This window comes from Echeneis naucrates, chromosome 16 (genome assembly GCF_900963305.1).
Source record: "Echeneis naucrates chromosome 16, fEcheNa1.1, whole genome shotgun sequence".
NCBI classification, from domain to species: domain Eukaryota; kingdom Metazoa; phylum Chordata; class Actinopteri; order Carangiformes; family Echeneidae; genus Echeneis; species Echeneis naucrates.
In genome coordinates this window covers 21,239,173-21,253,844 of record NC_042526.1, presented here as the reverse complement: position 1 = coordinate 21,253,844, position 14,672 = coordinate 21,239,173, and the positions used below count along the sequence as shown (strand labels likewise).

Here is a 14,672-nt window from a genome sequence, read left to right as displayed (position 1 = left end):
CAATGCTGGCACAAAAAAGGCCAGTACAAATCTAATGTCATGCAGTAAACGACCAGCTAATGGCAAAAAAAAAAAAAAAAATCCTGATTCTCACACAAATGCCATGTTCTTCCAGATGAGAGAGGCCATGGTGTAGCATGTAGAGGACAGCATCATCCACTGCAATGTGTTCTTTGTATGCAAACTGCAGGGGGTTCTGTCTTTGACTTTGAGTGTTCAGTAGATCTAGAAGAACTGCTCCACAGTTTTCATGATGTGTGAAGTGAGGGCCATCAGTCTATAGTTGTGTAGTTCAGCCAGACATTTTATATTTGGTACCAGCACAATTTAAGCTGTTTCCCACAGAGCCAGGACCAGCCCAACTCTTTCCAAGCTAAAGTTCTGGAGATCTGTCCGCCCTGCATGCAGGGCTACAGCAAAGGAACAGAGTACAGCGAGCTGGTTGGGAATTCCAAGTTACTGACCAAACACAGCATTTTGGTGATTGCTGTCAGAATATATAGCCATTAAACACATTTAACTAATAATATCACCGACAGCACCTTTAATGGTTAACAATCTGGGTTTGCAGAAACAGTACAACAACTTTTGACTGTGGAATGTTGGCAGCAGCAACATATATCTAATCTGCAGCCTGGATGGCATTTAATGGCAACATCACTTTAGAGTGTGGGAAAACAAACAATTGGAATAGCAAGTCCATCTCAGTACAATTGAGAACCATACTTGATGTTCAGTGATGAGGTTCAAAGATGATTGCTGGCAGCTTCTGCTTAAGAGATGTGACTTTTGGTGTGGTTTTCTGACCATCTAATTGAAGGAACACCTTTTGAAATGCCTCAAAGGTGTACTTCAGCTCTCTCGGGTAGCTCAGATTGAGGGCATAGATGAGTCCCATCAGCAAGGCACAAGCCCTCGGTAAATTCAACTGCTCCACGACTTCTGTCCCCTCGATTATGATAGTTGCACTGGCTGGATCAGATGCTGTGGTGCCTTTGGTGACTAGGATCTTCATCACTTGACTCTCAAGATTCCCATTTAGGTCTTCGGAATCCTGGGTGCACAAATATCAGAACAAAATTTCAGTCTTCATTGTCATTTAGCTGGTATACCCAACTCTCTCATAGGACTTATGTACGACACTGAAGTTGGATTCCGGTTCGGCATTTATGGGGAAAGTTAAGGGGAAATTAACATAATGTGCAGCGCGACTGTTTGTCTGTTTTTAATTTTTATTTGTCAAAATGCAAAGAAGGCACATTTCAGCTTTTTTGTTGTTTTTGTTTAGATGCTGAAAAAACTGAAATGTACTTTTATTGCATTTTCACAAATCAGAAACTGTATTATAATATTTAGCCTCTGTAGATTAATCCAATCCAGATTTGAGAAATCTAGGTACAGTGGTTTATTAACTGGACCTGGTATAATGTGGTCTAGATATGAAACAAAAAGTGAAATCTCCCCTTTAGCATTTTCACAAATAAAATATAAGTTTCATAAATACAATAATGGGTGCCAGGCAACTGTAACATATTACCTCAAATGTCACATTATGTAAATTTAAGGGTTAGGAGAAAATACTATCAACTTGATGACTGTGTAGTCAAAATGCATTTATTGTGCTCCAATCTGACCTCAATAAATTGTATTTGTGTGAATGTGTTCCAACTACTTATAGTTTTATTCCACCCAAATACTACTTTATGTCTAACTGCATTTTCAGCTGCTTTGAAATTCCTTTCAGCTTTTAGCCATTATCTTTACACAATCACACAGCATTTTCTGCAGGAAATGCAATTTTCCTTTTTTTCGTATAACACACAGGGTGGTTATCAGCCCTACAAGAGAAAGCTGGTTACCATTGCTGAGTACAATACACTTGAAGTCAATTCTCTAGAGTAAAATGTATCAAATAGCATCTGTGAGTGCATGACAATTTCATTTTAATAATAAAAGGCCTAAAAAAGAAAATATCAAGGGAGAGAGGAGAGAGTAGAGTGCAAGGAGATAAATAGATAAATCAGAGGGAAAAGAAGAAAGGGGGTAGTTAGAGAAGAGACACACTGAAAAGAGATGGAGAGAAGGTGAGAAATTAGAAAGATAGATGAGGGAAGCGTGGCCCATGGCATGCTGGGGGGAAAAAACAGTGATTTAGTTTTACCTACCAAATATTTGAAAAGATCCTCCTCCTTTTCCCCAAGGGACTAGACACTAGGCAGCGGATGGCAACCTCTCGGCATGTCTCAATCATGTTGTCTTGATAAAGAATTTATGAAATGTTTTCTAATTATTTAAGGGTTTCATGTAGTATCTCAGGATTAGATTCCCGAAAGAAAAAAATGTAACATGGATGAATGGAATTTTCCTGACAGGTGCCAATTTATTTATTTTTTAATCCTAAATATGGAATCATGTACCTTAAGGAGCTCCATGATGTTCTGGATCTTCTTTTTTGCAGCCCCTCCTCTTGACAATGCCAATGACATTAGGCTTGGTATGCACTGATCCAGATTTTCCATGAAAGTTGACTCCAGATTAGCAGTGGTGATCCTTTTAAATTCCTCATTGATCTGTGTGACACACAAAACAAAGCAACATGGCATATGAGTTGTCAGAATTATACTTTCATTCAGCTGAAATCATACTCCTGCCAACTTTTATTTAAAAAAACATTCACCTGTGCTGAAAAAAAAGAGCAGACCAACGTTCTTTCAAGTCACTGACAGGTGGGGACAAGGTGGGAGACAACTTCCTGTCTGTGAATGGACAATGTTCTTTCCATTTTCTCATTGATGATCTGGGAATTCTTCTTCTTTACTTCACTTAGGAACTCCAGTCTTTCTTGTTCTAAACTTTCTTGTGTTTCTCCCTGTGGATGAGGTGGCAAGCAGTTCGCCTCACCCTTCCGTTCCTTCTTCACATTCTTAGCAGGCGTTTTTTCATTTGCTTCTTTTTGAGAGCATTCACATCAAGCTCAAATCCTAGTTTGCCACGAACAACCACCATCTGAATCAGCTCTCCAAAATCTGGGAGGCCACTTGCCATAATGCCATAATAACACACTGTAACACTTGACTCACCAGTGAACTTTGTTTCCAAAGCTGTCTTGATGTCCTCTCTCAGCACAGTCAAGTTCATCTCTGACAGTTTTGTTACCTGCAAAGAAGGTTGGACAACCTTACTGTCATGTAGATGGTATGCAACCATCATCTGATGCTTCACTGAAAGGGAAAGAAGAATGTTTTGAAAAGAGTGTGCATGTCTGACAACACTTTTAAAAAAGCTATGTTTAGCTTCAAACCACATGGTCCAGAGTGACACAACTGGTCCAAAAGCCTTAATCAACTGAGGATAATGCTCTAGATAATGATGTTTTGGAGTAAGTCTTTGCTCAGGGAAAGCCTCACAGAATCTGTGTCGATGTTCTGAAATCTTACTGTCCAGGAAACAAACTGTCTCCTCTGAATGAACTGGGGACCCTAACCCTAAGACAAGCTCAACTATGTCTTTGAGGTTCAGAAGAACCTGCCATATTGGTTCACTCACTGGTACCTTTCTGCCAACAATGAGAGGAAGGAGCCACAGTAAAGCCCAATTTTCGTGGGCATTCCCACCAACTGTTCCTTTTGCAGCAAAATCCAATGGTTGCGGTGCATCCTTCTTATCTGCCCACCTATATGGAAACTGTTTGATTAATTTGTTCAGCTCTATGAGAGTGAAATATCTGTCCTTGATTAAGGCAGCTAAGCACATCGCTAACTCTTTTGGTACGATACCTTAAAAAAGATGTAACAAATCAGGTGGGTAACCAGACATTACATCGAAATGTTCAAGTTTTTCTGTCAGTGGACACAGCTGCTTTACGCCATAGCAATGGGATCCACCTGTACTCTCCTGTGCAGTCTGGACATGCACTCTCTTTTCTTCTTTTGTCCTGGGAGGAAGTGTTCTTCTTTGTACTTCACTTTCTTGAAACTGGGATTGTTCTTCAAGACACCACCTGCAGACATATGAACTTGAGAAACTCTCAACGAATCCACCAATGGAATGGGCACCCAAGTTGTCTGCAACAACAGAACAGACAGTACCTTTCCCTCATCTGCCTAAAGAAGGAATGTAAAGTCCCTCCTCTTCGAGGCTTGCAAGATCTTTGAGCAGTGGCTACACAGTACTATATCCATATTGTTTTATGTCATTAGCTTTGCAGAGAATGGCTAAAAAGATTAAAGTTAGTGTAGATCGGAGCAATGGTGGCACATTAGCAAGAACCCAATAAACAGCAGTGATTGTGCTTTTTTCTCGATGTTCCAAGGGGATTGCACACTTCAAATTAATCTACAGTATGTATAGATTGAGACAATGGCTAGATCATTTTCTGAGAACAATTTAATAGCTTTGAAGTGTGTGCCATCGTGAAATGACAAGGACTTAAGAATAGGTACATACTGGAAGTTTTTTCGCTCCCTAGCATTAAGCACATATTCAACAGGTTCCAACACAGAGAAATTTAAAATACATCTTTCTCTTGTAGACAATGGATAAAGGGCCATCACTCTTCAGCGCTAGGCTGATGGGGTTGAATTCACAGAGCTTTGTTATCATCTTAGAGATCACTGAATCATCTAGCTGACAATTATGCTTCTCTAAGGATGACTGCAGAATGTCTTTCATGATAGGACCTGAAGCTGAGCCAGAAATAAAGTTTAGCTCTTCCACCACCTCATCAATACACCTGTTGGGCACATTAAATATGCTGTGTAATTTCAGAAAGAGGTGGGCTAGATTTGCTTCAATTAAGTTAGGCAATTCTTTCATTTCTTTATCATAAACCTCTCCTCTCTCACAATCTTCCTCATCAGCAGGATCATCCCTTGCATTTACAGGATTCACATACCTGTGTAAAAGCTCTGCCTTGAAGTCTTCCAAAGAGTGAGGAGTTTGTTTCCGGCTCCTATGAGAGGCAAATGTACCATAAATGTTAGTTCTGAAATGGCAGTTTTCAAAAACATGTGACAGTTTCTTGCTTTTTTAAATGACAGCCAATATGCTCAAAGTACTCCGTTTCTGTGGAGATGGTGCTTAAAGTGCAACATGTACATTTAAAAGACAAGACATCATTTGCTTTCACCATTTCATGAGATGAAAGACTTCTTGACATATGTGATTTAAGGCTGGCCCATGTTTTGAAAGTGCAATAACATTCCCAATAAAGACATGACAGAAATTGTCCACTATGCACATGCCGCAGGCTATAATGTTTCAAAAGCTCAGTCTTTCTGGGGGTTTCAAGTTTACTAATTTTACTGCACCAATTCATTGTGAAAAGGTACAATCCAGTTTAAGTGAAAAACTCAAATTCAGACAACCCTAAACACCGCAATCTCTTGCTTCCTGATTAAGAAAAATAAATTAAAAGAGATTAAGTATTTTCAATGGCTTGTGCTGCAATAAATTCCTATTTTCAGCTTTTCTACTGTATTTGACAAGTATGTCATCTACAAATCTGAAATATTTTGGCTCTAAACAAAATCACAATCACTGTTAGAAAAAATTCCCATAAATAGCTCACACAAATGTGTTTGGAATTTTTCCCCCAAAAAAGTAAGCAAATGAAAAGGCCTACCAACTTCGGTGACTCTACACTTAGAACTACAAAATGATGCTGAAAATTATATTACTTAATAATGACACTTGCCTACAATTTAAATGTTTGGCAACAGTGGACTTACATTGACCAACACGCGTGGGGAAAAAAACACAAGGTGAAATTAATTTAAAAATAATAAAAACAAAAATATTTTTCTAACCCTAAACTTCAGAAAATGGCGGTCCGCCTACACTTGGCAATGTGACGATAAAGCCAACCTAGCTTAACTAAAACAGTTGTACTACTCAAATGGATGGAAATCGCCTTACATGTTTTTAATGCTGAACGATATACAACCAATCAACGCAATATGTGTCAAAATGGCTTTAAATAGTGATTAGGAGTCCCTCTCCTGTAAATTACCTGCGTGACAATATTGCGCTCTCTTCACAGACTTGCAACAATGCGAAGACAGCAAAACAGCTAACTACACAGCCACAACTAATTTCAACAGTATAATTATAGTTCCTGCTGTCCGATGTTAGCAAATCAACAGCCTACAACCTCACATTTACCAGATGGCAACAGATAATATTTGTCAGTACTCATCTTCCCGTCCACGTTTACCCAAGGATATATTTGCAGCAATCCACATGTGAAAAAAGTCCCGCAACATATCAAAACCTCACATTGACGTTATGACGTTCCTTCAAAATAATAGCGTGCGAACTTATATATGATAAGAAAAGACTTGAAATGGCAGAATGAAGTAAATCATAAAAATAGTTACGCCATTTCGGGCTCCTTTATGAACGTGATTTACTTTTATTTCCACTGGAAGCTAAGAGCCGCGCCATTCCGGTGTGTGGCCTGAGAGCTCGCTTGTTGTGCACAAGCTTCATTTACTTAGCTTGTGTGTGAGTAGCCTATGTTTTAATTTGCATATCAAAATAATATAAACTAAAATTTTAATTTGAGAAACCATTTGGAAAGGTAAGGGGAAAAAAACAAACAAGTATGAATAGCCTATACTAGAATAGAGGCCTATATGCAACTAAAATACAGATGTGTAATGTAGGGGTACAGAATGAATATGCAAGACTGGTCAAGAATGAGATGCACTCAAGGCCAGTCATTTCAGTAAGACTCTCATGGAGGCCGCCCCAAGTGCAAGATAGATATCTTAGTTGAGCCAGGTCAATATTGTGACTTGTTGAGCTGACGCAATATTGTGTGTTCATAAATAAGTATAAAAACTAAGTTAGGATATTTTTTTATATTCCGGCTGGTTTGCCTTGCTGAATCAAGTAGATGTAGCAAATTTTTATACTGAAATTGCATGTTTATTTTAAGGTGGAATTACTACACCCTTGCTTGATTTTTTTAGAGTGTGGATGTACCAATGACGTTTCCTAGCCTGTTTCCGCCCTCCCCTCTGGTTTTTTCCTTTCCATTAGGCCCAAATTGATACTTGGACAATCAAAGAGGCATCCAGTTTTAGTTCTATATGATCTCTCTTTAACCCTCTCCTGCAAACAGTTCACCAAGTGTCCTCCTACAGTAGCTCCTCTTTTAGAGAAGCCGCTGGGAGGGCCTCTCAGCATGATCTCAGTTTCAGATGTCAAAGAGAACTGAAATGGGGCAAAAAGAGAGAGACTGACGGGGACTTTAGGACTTGTGGCTTTTTCTCACCCATTACTGACAGATATTTATCAGGCCTATTAAGTACCCTCAAAAATGATATTGCTTCCTCTCTCTTTCAATTCTCTCTTCTTCTTTTTTTTTCAAAATCAGCCTCCTTCCCAGTTTCCAACTGGATGCCACCCTCACCAGCCCGTCTGTCTCTCTGTTCAGTTGATGAGACTGTCGAGTCTTCAAAAACGGTGTCAGGTTCCAGAGCTGGAGATGAGTGCCAGTGGATGGTGAGTTAAAATCATAGCAGCAGACAAATTGTGCTTTGCTTCTTGTGAAGTTACAAGAATCCAACAGTCAGAAAAATGCATTGCAAAAATAAAAATCTTATCAAGTCAGTATCATATGCAGTGTCAGATTGCAAAATTCAGGAGTTCAAGTTCAATTCAGGTAAAATTACTGTTGATTCAAAAAGAAAGACTTATTATATTAAACAATTTCTCATTTTATCAGAAGGTCCATTTAAACTAGGGTCTGTCCTGAAACTTATAATCAAATGGAAGGAAATGTATCAGCAAATGGAGTTGAATTGACAATGAAATTTGAAAAAATCTTTTTAAAGTGCAGGTAGGCATGGAAACCACAAACAATTTCTTCTTAAATAGTTCTTATTATTATTGTTACTGGAAAATGTAGTAGTAATAGTAGTAACAATACCAATAAAGTCATGCTTTCACTTGTGCTTGTGTGTTTATTTTTTACCAGGATTATGCAAAAGGTACTGAGCTGTACTCTGTGGTGGGATGGGACATGGATCAGAAAAGAGCACAACACATTTTCCAATAAAATTTTCAATAGCAGTTATTTTTGCGATACTGCCCTAAACATCGCAAGAGAGGGGGTTTTGACTGTTTTAATCAATAAAAGAAAACAGCCATGCTCATAACTAATGTTAATATTTAATATACAACATATACATGTAATGATGAGATATTACAGGTGTATATTGTGTAGTTTAACTGCTGAGTTTTACTGTGCTCATGACAGTAAACATCTGGAATCTTGAATATAAATGAGTTCCAGTATGTGGCACTGTATGAAAGACTGATGCACCTCTTCTTTTTGTGCTGTTGGCTGATCTCAGGAGGAGTTTAGCCACCCTGTAGAAAGTCTTGCCTTAACAGTGGATGAGGTAATCAATGTTCGCCGGGTGCTTGTCAAGGCTGAGATGGAGAAGTTTCTTCAGAACAAAGAGCTCTACAATAACCTGAAGAGAGGCAAGGTATAGGAGGGGATTTTTTGGGCCATACAGTTTGTCACTGATGTGTTAACACGTAGTAACTCTCTCTTCCTGTGTTATGGGAATATGTGTGTGTGTCTGCATGCACATGTGTTTGTGGGGATGTGCTTGTGTGTGTCAGGTATGCTGCTGCTGCAGAGTGAAGTTTCCCCTCTTCTCATGGCCATCTACCTGCTTATTGTGTAAAAGGTATCTATGAAAACTTGATCTGAATTTCTAAGTGTTCAGAAAAGGTCTGAAGTTTGTTCCTGGGCTGTAGCTAAGATTTTAGGTAGGACTGGGCAATTAATCAATGTTAATGATTGATTTGAATTTTCTTTTTTTTTTTTTCTTCTTCTTCTTTTTTTTCAAATTATTATTTATTGAATTTTCTACAACATGTTGATCTGCATTCAGATTGATTCGAAAATCTCTATACTAACACATTGTGTGAGCTTTGCAAGATATTAAAATACAATCATGAATAAAGATTAAGTGTGGAAATGAATGACTGATGTACTGTAAACAGCAAATAGCTTTTACATTTCTTTCCTTGATAACTCATAGTACTGAGGAAGATTGACACTTGAGGCAGAGAGCACTCCTGTTGGTGGGTTTGATAGTTTGTCATAATGGAAGGATTTAAACGTGATCTTGAAAGCTATAGCAGAGTCCGCTCCCCCAGACCAGTACTGGGAGTTAGAAGAGAAGCCTTGTAGCTGAAAGATCTGCCTCCTGATTTACTCTTGGAGACTCTAGGAACCACAAGTAGACCTCAATTCAGAGAGCAGAGTGACCTACTGGGACAATTAGGAACTACAGTATAAGCTCTATGAGATATGATGGAGTCTGGCTTTTAAGAACTTTATATATTAGGAGAAGTATTTTAAATTCTATTTAGAATTTTACTGGGAGCCAATTAAGAGAAGCCAGCTGGGAGAAATTTTATCTTTTTTTTCTAGTTCCTGTTAATATTTCTTAATATATCTGCATAAGAGTATGATTCTGATCTTCACAATATTGTGTAGGTAAAAGATGGCTGCCCTAGAGACTTGTCTTATATGAAAGACAAATGACATGTCCTAATCAAAAATGACTCCCAAGATTCCTAAGAGTGGATCTTGAGGCCAAACTAATGCAGACTAACTAATCCAGAGTGGTTAGATGATGAGATAAGGCTCATCTAAGGTGCTTAGGGCCAAGTATAATGAGTTCAGTTTTGTCTGAGTTCAGAAGTAATAAGTTGCAGGTCATTCGGGTCTTTATGCTCTTAGGACATGCCTGAAGTCTGATTAGCTGACAGCTTCATTGACAAGTATAACTCTGTTTCATTACTTTCATTTTCAGAGAAGCCACAGAATCAAAATTTAGACACGGTGAGGCCATAGTGCCTCAAGATCATCAATCTGTGTACAGAAGAAGTCCTCTATTGACTTTAGACATGGCAGTTTAGCAAATGTTGTCTGAATATTCTCCTTAAATTTGACCACAGCATTTTCAGATAAACATTTGCTATAGCTGAATTTATTCCCAGGTGCTTTGTAGCCAATTATTGTAAACTTAAATGTTACTAGGTAATGGTTGGATAGAAGACGGTTGTGGGCAAATATTGTTAATTGGTCGATTTTAATGCCATATGTTAAGACAGGATCAATGGTGTGATTGAAACACTGAGTACTAACTCTGATAAAAATTCAGAGACCTGTTATAGAAACTCTAAGGACCAGTTGGATGATATGGTGTAAGAGCAGAACACAGAGATGAACTATAAGGCGAACACTGTTGGTTCTTGCACTTTCCTGCAGCTGAGCCCAAAATCATTCCCCCTTCCAAAGCAGCATTTTAGCCAGAAGAGAGGAAGATGCAAGACAAATGCAGAAGGATATTGACAACAGACATCGACAGATCAGTTGTAGAGATTTTTTTTTGTTGGTTTAGTTTTGTTTTGTAAATTAAAACACTTTCTTTCATTTCACACTAAACATTCTAGAACAAATGACATATGTAACTAGAAAACATCTTACTTCTTACCCACATGATATACAGTTGTTTTGATTCATTTTTATTTCCCTTGCAGATCAGTCTGTGTCTCCTGCAGTGCAAAGGTAAACCAACCCCCCCCCCCAAAAAAAAAAACAAAAAACTTGCATGCGTTACATTTTCATCATACACTTTCTGCTTCAGTATGAAGCATGAATCTCTGACAGTATATGACATTGCATAGATTACCTTGATATGCAACAGAGAGTTTATTTAAATTATATATTTCACTTTTAAACATAAATGTTTGTCACATTCATTGAAGTGGAAGTAGAATTTCTGTTGACAACATTTCTTCTGTTTTGTTGGTTTTGATTAGTTTCCCCAGTCCCTGCCCATGTTGGATATGTGAATATGTGTAAACATACAAGGAATTTGACTCCAGTGTTTCAATCTTGGACAAGGGAAAGACAAAAAGAAAAAAAAAAAAAAAAAAAAAAAAAATATATATATATATATATATATATATATATATATACACACACACACACACACTGAAATTAGGAATATTTGTAGTTGGATATGATATGCAATTCTTTTTGTTGTTTGGGTTTTGTTTGATTCTAATTCATGTTTGTGTGTAGTGTGGGTGTTTCCTGTAGTTGTGCAACTCATTTGTTGTGATTTGTCTTTTGGAATATATGTGCACTGGATGAAATTATATGTTTATTTGTGGATCTGTGATTTGCGTTTGTTTATTTGAATCTACTGGTTGTACGTGTATACTCTGTGTCAGTTAAATTTTGTGCTCTGCTCCATCACACCCTCTTCTTATGCTCCAGATGAAGATTCCCTCAAAGAAGATGGCCCATATTCCTGTGTACACTGTGGGCTTCCACAGCACTCCAAAAAGCCATGGACACAAAACACAAGTCTATAAGTGAGTCTGCATTTATATGCTTAGATGGTCAGATATTGTTTGTCTTAATAGTTAAATTAAAGTAAGATTTTAAGCTTTCTTTTCAGTCTCAGTGAGACTCCTCCGAGTTGCTGGAAACAATTTCTTTCTAATTTCCTTGATGTCTGCTTTAAGGCGCGAATTTGAGAATTATACCAGGGAGCCAGCCTCCTCTGTTTAATTACTTTCTTTTTCAGAGGGGCGGCATCAAGATTTGAACACAGTGTGGCCATAGTGCTCATCACAAGGTCATCAACCTGTGTATGGGAGAAATCATCATTTGAATTTTGATATGGCATTGCTGCAAATTTAGCCACAGCATCTTCAGATAAACATCTTCTATAGCTGAATTTATTCCTCGATGCTGTGCAGTCAATTAAAGCAAACTCAAATGTAATTAAGTAATGGTCAGTCAAAAGAGAGCTTTGAGAAACTTGTCAATTTCAATGCCATATGTTAGTACAAGGTCAAGGATATGACTGAAGCAGTGAGTTGGTTCATTCACATGCTGGGAAAAGCCAATTAAGTCTAGTAGGGAAAGAAACCCAGAACTAAAGGCTGTCACTTTCTACATCTACATGTATATTGAAATCTCCCAGTATAATGATTTTATCTGTTCTGAGTACTAACTCTGATATAAACTCAGAAAACTCTGATAGGAATTCTGAGTACGGACCAGGTGGACGGTATACTGTAACTAACAGAACTGGTTTTTCCCCTTTCCAGTTTGAGTGGGAAAGACTAAGAGTGAGGCTTTCGAAAGACCTGCAGGCAGATTTTGGTCTGGGGTTGATTAGTAAGTTTGACTGAAATATAGCAGCCCCACCTCCAACCTGTGGTGCAAGGGACATAGAAATTAACATGAGGTGGGGGGGTGTAGCTTCATTAAGACAAACATACTCATCGTGCTGCAGCCAGGTTTCTACTATGCAAAATAAATACGATGATCAGTTATGAGATCATTGACTAGTAGGGACTTTGATGATAGTGATTGAATATTCAACATTCCATATTTAACTGCAGCATTATTTGAGACTGATTTTGTGGTTGTTTTGATTTCAGTTAAGTTTTTGTTTTTCGCTCCTCTTCTGTTTAATTTGGATTTAGTAACTTATCTAAATTTAGGTGGTCAGGGGACAGACACAGTATCTATAGACCTAAACATAGACAGAGACTCTATTATATTCTCAGCAGGGAACCGCTCTGACTGAGGCACAGAGGAGCATGTTAAACTGCAGCTCTGCCTCCTGGTCACTGGTAACCTACTCAATCCAATCACCAGGATCCACCCAACTGACTGCTCTTCTGTTACAGAATCAGTGCAAGGCCAAGGCTTTAAGCATCCATTATGTAATAATTACGTAGATGTAATTTATATCATAATTTCTTGTGCTTGTGTGAAGAGTAAGATGGAGCAGGAGAGCTAGCTAGATAGTGAGTGGTGGGGAGAGAACTGTAGTGTTGTATCATAATGTTGTTCTAATCCATGAACATCTGTCTGCCAACACTGCCATAGTAAGGACAGAAATAACACATTTGAATGTTATTTCATTCAGAAAAAATGGCAGAGTCAATGATTTCAAATTGTGACACGGTTCATTTGACGCAGTGTTTAAAGTACCAGTCAAAAGTTTTGGAGTCAAAATGCTTTCCTGTTCATTTGAATGGGAAAGTGCATCCAAACTTATGACTGATACTGTATATACTTCTGATAAATTTGATTTTTGGTTTGGTCCCCATTTGTTTGTCCATAAGGAGTCTTGACTCTATGACGTAATCAATAAAAATGGCAAAAGTTGATTAAACATAATGCTACATACCATAAATAGGTGTTGTGGCTGTTTGGTTGCCATTTCATAGATATCACGTTTCATGACATGACACAAAAATGTGTTTAAATCATGAGTTTAGTTTTGAGAAATCTGTATTGTAGAAGGAGTTGATGGTTATGACAATCTGTAAATTTCACTGATATGAATGAATGAGTGTGAAGTGAAGTGAAACACAATAGTATATTAGGGCCTTGGTGACCAAAAAAGGTTGCGCTGCAGCATTCACTTATGATTACTTGTGTGACAAAATGCATGATGCTGAAAGCTAAACTACTCTATTGTGAAGTATCTTGGTTGAAATGAGCCATTTCAGTGAATGTATGTGGTGTCTGTGTTTTGGAGCATAATATACTGTAACTGGCATAAAAATAAATAACAGACAGTGTAATACAGCTAATATCACTTCTTCTGTGTAGAGATTTGTAGTTGTCCACTTACTCAGCAAGTCAGCATTTTTGGTTCAAAACTTATTTTAAGTCAAATTATTGCTTGCAATTGCTTCTGTTTTCTAGGTAGTTATGTAATTGCCATTAAACCATCGCTGACTCTTGTTATTCAAACATAGCATCATACCATACACTCAACAACAACATAAAGTTCAAAATGATTCACCTCAAGGTTTTTAAAACCTGGTCGGTTACATACTGCTGTATTTTTCATATAAAATGTAAAACCTGTCCAATCTGTATGTTTGCAGGTCCCTGTGCAGTTTATCCCGCCACTCAGTCGAGGAGGAGTTCCCTCACCTGTATGCTAATGGGTGCACACTGCGCGATGTCTGTGCCGAATGTACCAAATTTGTTGCAGATGTCATTTCATCCAGCCGTCGGAGTCTGGATATCCTTAACAACACTCCCAAGAGAGAAGTCAAAGTTGCTGCCTCTGCTCAGAGACTCCACCTACAACATCAATCCCACCTCAAACTTTGTTCTCAGCCAAGCCTTCCTCAACCTTACCCTCACCATCTATCCAACCCAGGGTCACAGTGTCACCCACAGCTCCCTCCCCACTCCCATCAACAGCAAATTCATGCAGCATTGTCACCTTCTTCCAAGGAAATCAACAACCTGAACCAATGAGTAGATTGACACTTTTTGCTGTTTTGCCTACACACCCTCCTTGATGAATTGTCCTACAGTAATACACTGAACACACACAAATATGTTTAGAAAAAGTAGGGCTCACTAGATTTTACAATGGTTACATGGAAAACAGTAATGTCCTCAAACTGTGTTTGATTCAAATGAAATGTACATGAGAACGGATCATCTCATTAAGGCTCCTTCAGAGTTCTTTAAATATTGGTATAGTAGTATTACATGCATTATTTAACAGCAGTGTTGTGGTATGCTGTATAAAAAAGACATTTTCTTGATCTGTAAAGATCTCTTTCTATCAAGAAAC

At 38.1% G+C, this 14,672-nt stretch overlaps 1 protein-coding gene across 1 annotated transcript in view; it reads left to right on the top strand.

Annotated features, from left to right (window-relative positions):
* Positions 1–14,357, top strand: part of spire2 (spire-type actin nucleation factor 2) — a 30,743-nt gene extending 16,386 nt beyond the window's left edge. The window contains exons 10-15 of the mRNA XM_029523397.1: positions 7,382–7,509; positions 8,364–8,501; positions 8,641–8,708; positions 10,576–10,603; positions 11,321–11,418; positions 13,966–14,357. Of these exons, the coding sequence (XP_029379257.1) occupies positions 7,382–7,509; positions 8,364–8,501; positions 8,641–8,708; positions 10,576–10,603; positions 11,321–11,418; positions 13,966–14,347 (842 nt within the window). The 3' untranslated portion in view covers positions 14,348–14,357. The remainder of the gene's footprint in view (positions 1–7,381; positions 7,510–8,363; positions 8,502–8,640; positions 8,709–10,575; positions 10,604–11,320; positions 11,419–13,965) is intronic.
* The last annotated feature ends 315 nt before the right edge of the window (positions 14,358–14,672 follow it).